The sequence below is a fragment of the Papaver somniferum genome, chromosome 6 (assembly GCF_003573695.1).
Source record: "Papaver somniferum cultivar HN1 chromosome 6, ASM357369v1, whole genome shotgun sequence".
Lineage (NCBI taxonomy): Eukaryota > Viridiplantae > Streptophyta > Magnoliopsida > Ranunculales > Papaveraceae > Papaver > Papaver somniferum.
In genome coordinates, this window is record NC_039363.1 from 14,681,736 (window position 1) to 14,695,081 (window position 13,346).

At 38.0% G+C, this 13,346-nt stretch overlaps 1 protein-coding gene across 1 annotated transcript; it reads left to right on the top strand.

Annotated features, from left to right (window-relative positions):
- Window positions 1-326: 326 nt before the first annotated feature.
- Window positions 327-8,185, top strand: LOC113287002 (E3 ubiquitin-protein ligase RKP-like). The gene is made up of 11 exons (XM_026535659.1): window positions 327-529; window positions 764-2,444; window positions 3,872-4,696; window positions 4,950-5,110; window positions 5,349-5,487; window positions 5,590-5,673; window positions 5,912-6,187; window positions 6,292-6,423; window positions 6,657-6,856; window positions 7,211-7,415; window positions 7,565-8,185. The coding sequence occupies exons 2-11, from the start codon at window positions 951-953 to the stop codon at window positions 7,853-7,855; spliced, it is 3,807 nt and encodes a 1,268-aa protein (XP_026391444.1). The 5' UTR covers window positions 327-529; window positions 764-950; the 3' UTR covers window positions 7,856-8,185.
- Window positions 8,186-13,346: the final 5,161 nt, after the last annotated feature.

Here is a 13,346-nt window from a genome sequence, read left to right on the forward strand (position 1 = left end):
AATTCATCTACACAAAATTCTTTACTCAAAATTTACCACCTGACCCAAATTCCACAAGATAAAAATATAAGTCGTCACTAAATTATAAAAAATCAACAAGAAAAAGTAAAACAGATTTAAACCATTTTTTTCTCTCAATTTTTTTTTTTTTTTTTTTATAATTATCAATAAACCCATACTTGTGGTGAGTGTAGTCACATAAACCACGTCATAAGCCGGTAAATTCAACAAAAGATAAACACACAGATGTCGGTCACCCTGAGCCTCCTCATATGGTAAAAAACTGTTTTGTAGTCAAACGCTTTATTTTTTTCAGTAGTGCATTTTTCTGTTACCACTTTCATTTTCATTTCTCTGTGTGGTTCGTTTAAGTTCCGGAGTTTTGGCGAATAACCAAACAAAGTAATAACTAAAGAACATTTCCATCTCTCTCTGTCTCCATTAATGGCGTCTAAAAACCGTACTTTCTTCTAAAGCCGCCTGTATAAAGCTTCCATCTTTCCTGTGGATCAGACCAGCTTCGATTCCTGTAAGTCCCCTTGAAGATCATTTTTTTCTCTTCATTTGAGTATTGATTCAATATTCTTCGAACTGTTCTGTACATGGGTTTTGAAGAATTTTTGCGTATGTTTTAAGGGTTTTTTTGTTGTATGTTTTTGTTTGAGGATTGTTGTTGATTTTGATGTTTTCGTTGATTATTAGTTGTTTGCTTCAGTTGAGGTTATGATTTTGATCTTTTTTCCGTTAATTGTTTGATTTGCAGTGGTGGGTTGTGATTAATTAGCGGATTTCAGATATAAAAATTGGAACTTTATCTGATCAGTATCAGGGTTTGGTTTCTGAGTTCTGGGGGTTTCAATTGGATTGATTAATTAGGGTTTGGGAATTGTTAATTGATTTTTTTTCGTGAGTTTTGATTGGGGAGGATATTACTCAATCCTCCCTCTTCAATGGCTGAAGACAGCCTAAGAATTGGTGGGTTATTATCGTCTGGTTTGGCTGTGATATTGGGTGGGGAAGACCGAAAAGGAAAATCTCAGAAAACTCATCTTGTATCTAACTGTGATGATATTGGTCATCAGCCTATTGAACGTACTCTCGAACACATATTTGACCTCCCTTACAAGTCAATTCGATCATCAGACACTCCAATTGATTCAGACTTTGTTCGGTCCATTTTAAAGGATCAGGTTAAAAAGTTTCAGTTTGGTTCTTATAAGTATATAGATGGGATATGTGTTTTCGATAGTGGTCATATGCGCCAAGCTGTTGTAATCGATGAAAGTAGTATCTGTGGTGATTTACGGATTGTCAAGCAACCTTTACTTGTGGAGAGCTTAGCTATGTTTAGTAGTGCTAGAGCAAATGCATGTGTGTGGAAAGGTAAATGGATGTATGAAGTCATTTTAGAAACTTGTGGAGTACAGCAGCTCGGTTGGGCTAGCCTTTCTTGTCCCTTCACAGACCATAAAGGTGTCGGAGATGCTGAAGATTCATATGCATTTGATGGGAGAAGAGTTAGCAAATGGAATGTGGATGCTGAGACGTATGGTCAATCATGGGTTGTGGGTGATATAATTGGATGCTGCATTGATTTAGATCAAGGTGAGATTTCTTTCTACAGGAATGGCGTTTCTCTTGGTGTGGCATTTGACGGGGTCCGAAAGATGGGTGCTGGACTTGGATATTTTCCTGCAGTTTCTCTTTCTCAGGGCGAGCGTTGTGATCTAAACTTTGGGGCTCGGCCATTTAAGTATCCAATTAAAGGGTTCATACCTCTTCAAGCTCCTCCCGCCGTGAACTCTCTCGCCACTGACCTGCTTCTATGTCTGTCGAGGCTATTAGAACTTCAATGCGTGGAGAAGGCAGAGTCTACTTCTGTTGAAAAACTGAGCAGATTAAAGAGGTATCCGCCACTCAAGGAGTTGTTTCATCCAATATCCAGATTGATCTGTGAAGAGTTTTTTTCTGCAATTGACAAGGAATATGGAAGCATTGAATACATTGTGTGGGGTCCATTTATCTCCTTCTTGACGGAAGTGTTCAGAACACAGGCACCGCATGATTACGTGAGCTTAGACAGAGTTCTGGACTTATTTCTAAATTCTGAGAAATCTTCCTTGATATTCCAGCATGTTATCAATGCCATTTCATGCAGTTGCAGAACAGCTTCACTGGTCCTGATGGAGTGCCCATATTCAGGTTCATACTCTTACATCGCATTGGCTTGCCATATTTTGAGGCGGGAGGAGTTGATGGTACTTTGGTGGAATTCACCAGATTTTGAGTTCTTGTTTGAAGGGTTCCTATCAATGAAGGGATTAAATAAGCAGGATTTACAGTTGTTGATGCCTTCAGTTTGGTGGCCTGGTTCATGCGAGGAGGTGTCTCATGAAAGCAGTATGATGCTGACAACATCTGCTTTATCGGAAGCTATTAGTAAGGTATGCTCTTGGTTGCGTCAACTAACACTCTATCTTCCTTTTGAACTCTAGAATTCAGTATTGCAGTGTTTCACTATAATCATTATGATTCAGACCATATTTTTCCTACCCTTGGTTGTAAGGGCAGATATTATTCATAAATAATGACACAAAATACATAATAAGATCTGTAGATTTTGTAGATAGTTAAGGTACATAATAGTGAAGGTAAGAATAGAAAGAGAACCGTTTCCCTCTAGTCTGTTGATCTATTTGCGATATAACATGAGAAAATAGAATTAGATATTGCTATGACCTACACTTTCAAAGGGCTTTTCATAATATATATCGGTTCAACTTATTTTGTTCTTAGAACTCTATGCATGAGTGTGCCATTCTGAGGCTGCTGCCTCAAACCATCCATACCCGTATAGTACCTGTCTCAATGTTATGTAGCTTTTTAGTATGGGTGAAAGCCGTTTCTTTAGACAAGTATTTTCGAAGTGCAAATTTTGATGAAAACAAGTTAGATAACGAGGCTTTCATTTTTCAAGTTGTGCCTTTCACCACCACCACCACCAATTTTTGGACCATCCTGAATTTCAGGAGATCATTTATCTATGTATTTCGTCCTAAAAAGGTGGTACAGAAACATGAATACAGTAGATATGATCGTAACACTGTGGAATTTAGTGGTACAGAAACATGAATACTGTTCTGATAATGCTTTTCTTTCAATTATCATTTTTTTTTTTGCATCATTATTTGATTGTCATATGCTGGTGGATTAGCTCTTGTACTAAAATTTTGAAAGAGACACGAGGCAAGTTTTGCATGGAACAAAGTCATAGGCATAACCTGTTATTACTTATTATTTCCTGCCTGATTTTGTTCTTGGGATAACAACGTCCCACTTAAATTATTGCAAGACTGAGTCTTTGCTAAAGGTGGACATAAATCTCTGGTTTTCTTGTCTGTGATGAACGTAAACTTAAATGTAATCAATGTTCATGAAGTAAATCGATATGGTGAAAAAACTGTCAACACTGTTTAAGGGGTTGAAAGAGCCTTTAAAAGCTTTATATATAGGACAACTCCGACTTAATTTCTATAGAGTGTGGCGCAAAATCGGAAGACTAGCAATTAATCTGCACTAAATGCGTGAGAAGCACTCTGCAACACCTACTAGTTAGATAAGCGTAAATCTGGTGTACCATTAACAGTAGTTTCTTCAAGTAATCTGCAAAAACGAAGACTGGTATTAGTAATCTGCACTAAATGCGTGAGAAGCACTCCGCAACAATTAGATTAACTTACTAGATTCTTCAAGTAAGCATAGGTTACAACAGTTTACCATGTAGTTAGCATGTTGTTTGTTTATTTGCTCATTTCCCCATAAAACTCTTCCTATATCCTGACATTAATAATTTATGTGAATGTCTGTGTAGATTGAGGAGATGCATCGGAATCTTTGTGGCTTGGTCATACAGTTCATACCTCCGACCAAACCTCCTCAATTACCTGGATCAGTATTTAGAACATTTTTACAGAATCTCTTGTTAAAGAACAGGAGTGCAGACCGCCACCCTTCGCCTCTTGTCGTTTCAAGCAATTCAGTACTTGTCTCTGTGTACACGGTGATCCTCCATATCCTGTCTGAAGGTTTTGCTATGGGAGATATGTGTGGATGGACAAGGGAAGCAGAGACAAAATCTGGGGCACATGTTGGTTTTCTTCATAAGGGAGGGCACCAGGGTTTCCCTATAAGCATGTTCCTTAAAGGCGATCCTCATAAGATTGATATTTCTAGGCTGGGAGGATCATTTGATCATTTACTGAAATCCCACCCTGTAACTGATGAAGAAGGAGTAATTCAATGGGAGGAAGGTTGTATGGATGATGAAGAAACAAGGATTACACATTCCACTAGACAGAAGCCATGTTGTTGCTCAAGTTCTGATGCTGATTTTACTAAAATTTCCAAAGATCTAATTAGGAGTGCGGCCAAAGGATCTCGAGGCCATTGCAGCACAAGTCCAGAGAGATCTGCTCATGTTGCTGCAGAGTGCAGCTCAGGAAGTTTGAATGATGACCTAGTGGACAAACCAAGTACAAGTGACCAATCAGAATCGGAATATGGTTATCGACCCATGCAGCAACTGAGGAGTGTGCCTAAGGCTAGCCATTTGTCTACAGCAACACTAAGTGAAGAGGAACTCTTGGATGCCTTGCTTTTGTTGTATCATTTGGGACTTGCTCCAAACTTTAAGCAGGTTAGTGGAACAATTTCTTCTAAATACGTTTAGTCCTTGTGGTGATCTAATGTTTTCATGTTTTGAACTTAGTGGTTCTGTAATGACTGAACTTTGCTGCTCAGTTGCGTGATGATATAATGTCTCAGTTTAGTTTTCTTTGTTGTGTGTTTCGAGCCTCTTAGTTATTAGTTGCTGTGAAACTAATTGTTCACAGGCTAGTTGCTTACATTTCTTCTCCTAATGAAACATTGTGTAAATTTCCTAAATGCAGGCATCATACTACACGTCTCATCAGTCACAGTCGATCTCTCTCCTAGAGGAAACTGATAAGCAAATAAGGGAAAGATCATGCGGTGAACAGCTAAAGTGTTTGAAGGAAGCTCGAAATGTGTATCGTGAAGAACTAATTGATTGTGTGAGACACTGTGCCTGGTAGGTGCCCACAAAAGAAGTATGCTAGTAAATGTAAAAAAGTTGTTCTTCCATATCTAGTTTTATATTTTTGTTTACTATACAAATTTACCTTTTCAATGTTCTGCAGTAAATCTTTCTTTTTCATGATTTTTCAACTGCGTCATATTCTAAAACCATGAATCATACGCATGTTCTGAGGCATAAATGTTCACTCAAGAGTAATATTTATGTATGCCATACTTTTTCTGCTGTGTAGGTACCGCATCTCTCTGTTTTCGCATTGGAAACAAAGAGGAATGTATGCAGTGTGTGTTTGGATAGCCCAATTTCTCTTGGTTGTTAGCAAAATGGATTCAGTGTTTACTTATATCCCCGAATATTATTTAGAAACCCTGGTAGGTAACACCCATGTAACTACATCTATTATAGCTATGGATACTTTGTTTCACGGCTACCCATACACATGTTCTTATTGCTTGCTTTGGTTTACTTTTCAGGTTGATTGCTTCCATGCATTGCGAAGGAGCGAGCCTCCGTTCGTACCTTCTGCAGTTTTCGTCAAGCAAGGACTTTCTTCATTTGTATGTATCTACTTGAAACGTTCTCCTCACATCGATCTTTGTCCCTCTTGTCCTACAGCTTCGTGTCATTATTACCACATAAATTTTATACCTGCTTCTTTCTTGAAACTCAATTCTATTTGCTGTGTGTTGGCTCACTGCCTCACACACTTTAGTACCATGACTTGAGCTTTCTTCACTTCAGAAAACATATGGGAGTCTGCTTAATTAAGTATGCTTGGCTTGTTTACTGTATCAGGTAACATTTGTTGTCACCCACTTCAACGACCCACGGATATCAAGTACAGATCTGAGGGACCTCCTACTCCAATCAATCTCAGTCTTGGTTCAGTACAAGGATTATTTGGCTGCTTTTGAAAGCAATAAAGCAGCAATAGAGAGATTGCCAAAAGCATTGATATCTGCATTTGATAACAGATTGTGGATCCCAGTTACCAACATACTTCTTCGATTATGCAAAGGTTCAGGATTTGGGTTGTCAAAGCATGGAGAGTTATCATCCGTTCTTTTCCAGGTGAGACTAATCACCTGTAATCCTCACCATCCTGTTGTTTATCCGTGCATATTGTGGGAATGTTTATCTGCCATATTTCTTATTCATGTGATTCATTCGTCCAGGGTTTACTGCGTGAGGCATGCATTCATGATGAAGTGTTACTCTCAGCTTTCCTTAATCGGTTATTCAACACTCTCAGCTGGTCTATGACTGAGTTCTCAGTTTCTGTCCGTGAGATGCAAGAAAAATATCAGGTCCTTACTGAATTTCCATATCTTTCGTGCATGTGCATCATGATGTCACCTGGATAATGACCTATACTAGTTACGGTACCCTGTTGTTAAGGCTATGGCTAATCTGAACGGTTGAGCCAGAGGGATACATGGTACCCTAGTTATCATATATGATAGTTTTGCCGCTCTTTTCTTTCTTTATTTTACATCGACTTCAAGTCTTTTGTAGCTTATACACAAAGTATATGTCGCAGGTGATTGAGTTGCAGCAAAGAAAATGTGGAATTATATTTGATCTCTCTTGCAATCTAGCAAGGTTGCTGGAATTCTGTACTCGTGAGATCCCTGAAGCATTCCTATCAGGATCTGATATGAATCTTCGAAGGCTGACTGAGTTGATTGTTTTCATCCTGAACCACATTACTTCTGCTGCTGATACCGAGTTCTTTGACTTGTAAGTCTTCTTTGTCTTTCCACATTCTGAGTTTTCAATATAAACCTTGATATGCAGAAAAAATAGAACGCCTAGGAAGGACCTGTGTTGGGCATTGTTCTGATACTGATGTTGATAACTGATGCCTTTGTATAAAAAAAGTCTAAGAGCAGATAGGTTGCCTAGCTATGGTGCATTAGTTAAACAGACTAATGATATCCATTTACATTTACCTGTCAAGAGCTTCTATTTCGTAAATATAAACTTATGATGTTATTGTCTGGTTTGTTGTGTTGGATTATGTAGGACATATTGTTCTTTTCGTTTAGCTTTTTTTCGTTTTAGTTAAAGTTTGTTTGTCTGTTGCTTCTATAGGTCACATAGACGGCAAGGGCAGTCCATAGAGAAGACGAACCGGGGGACGATATTAGCACCCCTTGTTGGGATTATCTTGAATTTGTTGGATGCTGGCGCGAGTGCGAAGCATGTGGAAACGAACAGTGTGGTGTCTGTGTTTGCAAGCATGGATTGCCCTGTTACTGTTGATTGTGGATTTCAGTACCTGTTGGATTTCAACTGGGTTTGTTCCGTTACTTGTTAGTTTCAGTTACAAACTAACATACAAATGATGCAGTCATCATAAATTGTTAAATTATGTGATTAAGTTTTAATTTTGTGGCGCAGTGATACTGGTTTCCATAACTACTGAATACTTATTTGCATTTGCAGGCTGGTTTCTTGAGAGCAGGGGACACATCTATTCTGAGACTAGAGCAACTTGAGGATTTCCTGTGCCTCCTCAGAAGCAAACCAGAGGCAAGAGAAGTCAGTGGTCAGGAAGATGAAGACGACTCTGAGTGCTGCATCTGTTACTCCTCCAAAGCAGATGCTCAGTTCGAGCCATGTTCACATAGATCCTGCTTTGGCTGCATAACCAGGCACCTTCTGAATTGCCAAAGATGTTTCTTTTGCAATGCTACAGTACTCGAGGTAATTAAGGTTGATCTCGATGCACTGTAACAACACGTCTTTTTCTTTTTACCTACCTAATAATAATAATAATCTTATTCATTTTGTGTTCGTCCGTCAATTGATCAATCAAAACGACGGGCCGGAGTAGGTATATACACAAATAAATGTCTTTTCCTTGTATGTAAATGTCTTTATGACTTCATTTCATAGTTGTTACATGGAAAGAGTAAGAATTTTGTAGAAGGAACAACATTGAGGGCATTATTCTGTAAATATGAGATGTATATGAAGAGTAGTTGATTCATTTTTTTTTTTAAATAAGTGCCTTTGCAATACAGTTTGAATCCATGGAGTAATAGTTTCTCTCCTTACTGTTTTTGAGATGCAATCTGCAATGTTATTCAAATCTCTTTTGACATGAGAGATTTTGCAAAACTGAACTAAAGATTTAATCCTTCTAATAAGATAATTATTCTCCCATCTGACGTGAACATTGTCGGATACTTCTACTTCTGCTATAAGATTGAAGAGGTAATTAGAGTTTGTGTGCGATACGGAAAAGTGGGTCATTGCTCAGTAGTGCTGTTGAGGATGAATTGAAATAAGTGTTGCAGGTGGAGTTGCTATTTAGACATGGTGACTGAATTAGGTGCAGGTGATGAAGAATAAAGCTGGTGTTGATGTTGGCTGGTGGCAGTGAATTGCAGCTGTTGCAAGAAGAGTTAGAGGTGCAACTAGTGTTGGTGGAATGCAGAGATTATGGGTGTGAATGGTTGGGAAGAATGTATGTTTGCCAGGAGACTCTGTAGCTAATGAAATGAGGAGAAGCTGATTGAGCTAATAACAGGAATGTGTTCGATGAATGGTAGGATATAATTTGCAGGGAAATACCGAAGTGGAATGGCCTGAAATGGGCCGGATGATGGACAAAAACAAAGTAAACTCTGCCTGAAAGTTCATCCAAGTGAGTTGACTCAGTAACTCACTGATTCAGGCCATGTCTCAGACTCAGTCAGCCGGCCAAAGAAGCTGACTCGGTGTCTGACCCATTCCCTTGACTTTCTGCTGACCGTTGCTGACCGGCGACACCATCTCAGGCGACCGGGAGGAACATTCCGGCAAGTAATTTTGACAGAGTTTTCGCGTGGGCTGCCCAGACACATGGGCTTGGTGAATTACTTGGACGAGGACTTTGGAAAGGTTTAATCCAATTTTAGAAGTGAAAAAAATATCCTTTAGGGAGAAAAACTATAAAAGAGAGGGTTCTATTATACTTCCTCCGTCCCAAATTAATCGAGTTATTTGTAGTAAGCAAAGAGGAAAGGGAATATATATTTTTTATAATTATGCCTTTATGAATAATAATTAGTAAAACTTAGAAATGATTTATCTCCTAAATTGTACCACGTTTTCTTGTAAATTTTATACCATTGAAAAGCATTTTAAAACATCTACACAACGAATATAAATATGACTATGGAATTATACATATTTTTTATGGGAAATTTTTTCTCTTTTTTTTCTTTATCACAAATCCATCATTAAAATTCTATGTATGAAGAGCCCATAACTAGTTATAGTATATCTTGTTTACAAAAATAACCTTCATAATTATATGCTTTGTCTAAATATAGAGAACAAATATGATTAGCATTAATCCCAAAATAATCTCCTAAAAAAGGCTACGTTTCACTTTTGTTTATAACGCCCATTTGACTCCTATATAAGCAGATAAACCTAAACCTAATTTTCTAACCGTCGACCGTGACACATTCATCACCATGGATGAACCTAATCCTCTCACCGTATTCTAGGAAAAAAACCATTCATCACCATGGTTGTTGAGTTCATACTTTATTGAAAACCCTACCTATTACCATTGTTCTAGAGTACTAAGTACAATCATCAACTCGTTAGGCTTTAAAGTTATAATTCCTGGCAAGCTTCTGGTTCATGGTTTTCCACCACGTTCTTCACTGTTCAAGAAATATCAAATTATCACCACCATTCAATAGCCATATGATGTCCGTAATTGTTGTCATCTTTGATTATTTTTTAGTTTACTTCTTAACCTTTGTTTTGTTATGCTCCTTTAGCTAAGGTTTGAGACCTCCTTTCTTTACTGTTGTTTATTCTTTTGTTGATAAAATTAACCATTTCAAAGAAAGAAGGAGCCATAACAATTATATCAACAAGACAAGAAACAAGTTGAATTTATTCAAAGAAGTTTGGATGCCTCCCAAAGTATCACCTAATCTCTCAGCTGAAAAATTGAACTATCATCGATATACAAGGTGAAAAAGTCAATTATTATCCATGTGAAAAATCAAAATATCACCATACAACGTCATATATAACCTCGCGTTTTTAGGGGCCACTCAAAAGGATTTATGGGCCATCAATTTATACCCATCCAAAGATTCTAGTTAAGGGGTACCCTATATGATATTGAAGTTACATAAATGCCCTTCTGGTAAAACCGTATAAAAACCAAATCAAAAAAATTCTACTCATTTCAACTCTTCTTCTTCCAGTTTCATATCTTCCGATTGTGGAAGAAAAAAAACTTTCCTCGTTCAACCGAAACATCGCCGCGAATCGTAAAATCAAAACATCGTCGATTCGTTTATAAAACAATGGATGGGGGAAATGAAACCCACAGACCTAGAACCAAAAATGTTGCTCGGGGTATCGATCTAAAGATTGGGATTTTAGCAAGAAATAAAGAAATTCTTGCTGCAAATGAAGAAGAACGCGAAGAACAAGTACCCGACAATGTAGTCGGTGGTGGCGATTCCGATAGTCAAACACTTCGTCAACTTCAAATGGCCCCAATTAGGTAAGAATCTATCATTTTTGGTGTTTATTTCGCTTTAATTCGTCGAATCGAGAAAAAAAATTTCTAGGGTTTTCGGTTATTTATCCAGATTCGGACGATATTCATGCTCATTTACTTCCGAATGTAGTCGTGTTCTTCATTTCTCAAGAACATCGACAGTATTCGGGAGAAAGATTTGATGATTATCTGCCGAATATTGGTGGCCATATCTTCCTGGATACAAACTGCTAATAATCGGTAGTTTAATGAATTTTTGGCTACCGAATATATTTAAGTAGACACAGTATTCGGAAGAACACTCACTACCGAATGTATATATTGAAAAAATCTCAAAATTTCTGATATAGGAAAAATCCCATTTTGGGGCCAGTATTTATTCGGAAGACAATATAATGTTTTATACCTCCGATTGTGTAGGATAAAATTTTAGAGTTTCTGAACTCCAGTTGATGAATATTCGGTTGTAAACATGTTTAGTTATATTCCGATTGTTTTTCATTCGGAAAAAATATGTGTCTTCTTACTTCCGAATTTGTACATTCGGGTTATAGATGTGCACTTTGTCTTCCGATTGTGTAGGATGAAAAATTTACAGCTTCTGAACTCCAATTGATGCATATTCGGTTGTAAACATGTTTAGTTAGCTTTCGATTGTTTTGTATTCGGGAACAATATGTATCTTTTACTTCCGAATGTGTACATTCGGGTTATATTTCCATACTTTGTCTTCCGATTGTATAGTTTGTAAATATTGTTCCTTTCTTTGTTGTTTAGACAAAGTCGAGAAAGGAGGAAGAAAGTGACAGCTAGTGCTAGGAGGGAAAGGAGCGCCAAAGATAATTCAAGTGCTCAACAAAGCTTACAAGAACAAAGCAGTCAACAAGGAGTGCAACCAAGTGTGAACAAAGTGTAGAACAACAAGGCAGTGAACAAGGGGTGCAACCAAGTGTTGAACAAGCCGCTCAACAAAGTGCAGAACCAACTGCTCCACAAGTTACACCCCACATGAAATTGAACCAGTTGATCCAGTGCCAAGAGTAGAAGAAGAAGGACAACCAAGTGGTACCCAAAAAGCCAAAAAAGGAAAAGATGGTGTAAAGAAGGATATTGCTAAGAAAGCATCACATCTTGTCCCTCAGCACTTGAAGAAGAAGGGTATTCCAGCAGGCACAATCCTTGGGCTACCGGGGATGGAGGAAAATTGCTATTTGGATACAAAGACTCATGGGCCAGAGAAATATACGAAACCGAGGTAATAAAATTACTATTTTTTTATTAATGTATTGTCTATGTGTTATATCGTAATATTTATTAAGTATTTTTTTATGTACTTTAATAGGATCATCAAGATGCGGTCCGTCTACTCAAACCTACCGCCGCACCAACAAAAATGCTTGCGTGGCCTTTATCCGGTGAATGTGAAAGGTTCAAGTCAATTGTTGCCAACTCGGGGTTAGCTAATGCCGCCGAGAATTCATTGTTGGAACATGATCGTGTGGCCATATCGGCGTTCGTGGAGAGAATGTATCCTGAGACCGATACTTTCCATATGCCGTTTGGGGAGATGACGATTACTCCGGATGATGTTGTGCAGATTCTTAACCTTCCCGACCAAGGCACAGCTGTGAAGTTTAACTACACAAAGCAGTTAAGTTGGGCACAACTTTATGCTCTAACTAAAAAGTGCTTAGGTTGGGATGAAGAGACAACAACAACAGAGTTTAGGAGGCATGCAAGTTACAGAACAAGACAGATCAACATTACAGCTTTGATGAATATGTTTCGAGGCACCTTGGAGAAGGAAAAGAATGGAACGTTAACTGATGAGCAAGTGAACCACGCTGCCACCGCATATCTCCTTTGTGTATTGGGATGTGTCATATTCCCCAATACTTCTGGCAACCGGATCGACGCCAACCTTATACAACTTTTGGATCCTCTCCATGAAGTCGGTGACTATTCTTGGGGCACGGCATGCCTAGCATTCTTGATGGAAGAGTTGAGAAAGGCTTCGAGGCTAGGAACCTGCCAAGTTGCCGGGAATGTGGCTCTATTGCAGGTTTTTTCTTTAACTCTATAACTCACTCTATAGTTATTCAGTAGACAATACATATGATGCATATCCATAACTCCAAATGACGCATATTCGGTAGGAAATTATCCATCTTTTTCCCGAATGTTGGTTATTCGGTGGTTAGGTACTTACTTTGTTTTCCGATTATATACAATCGGAAATATTCTTTTGATATTAGAACCGAATATACAGGCCAGAAAAGCTATAGGTTACTGAACTCCAAATGACGCATATTCGGTAGGAAATTATCCATCTCTATTTCCGAATGTTTGGTTTTCTGGTAGGTACTTACTTTGTTTTCCGATTATATACAATCGGAAATATTCTTTTGATATTAGAACCGAATATACAGGCCAGAAAAACTATAGGTTACTGAACTCCAAATGACGCATATTCGTAGGAATGATCCACCTCTTTTCCGAATGTTTGGTATTCGGTGGATAGGTATTAGTTTTAGTTTGATTATATATAATCGGAAATATTTGAATTACTACCGAATATACAGGCCAGAAAAACTATAGGTTACTGAACTCCAAATGACGCATATTCGGTAGGAAATGATCCATCTCTATTTCCGAATGTTTGGTATTCGGCGGATAGGTACTCAGTTTTATTTCCGATTATAT

What these genes read in the sequence shown, in the direction of transcription:
- LOC113287002 (XM_026535659.1), top strand. Translation starts at nt 951, where the DNA reads ATGGCTGAAGACAGCCTAAGAATTGGTGGGTTATTATCGTCTGGTTTG. An exon ending in TGTGTGAGACACTGTGCCTG is followed by an intron (nt 5,111 to 5,348) that starts GTAGGTGCCCAC and finishes TCTGCTGTGTAG; the next exon opens with GTACCGCATCTCTCTGTTTT. An exon ending in AGCAAGGACTTTCTTCATTT is followed by an intron (nt 5,674 to 5,911) that starts GTATGTATCTAC and finishes TTACTGTATCAG; the next exon opens with GTAACATTTGTTGTCACCCA.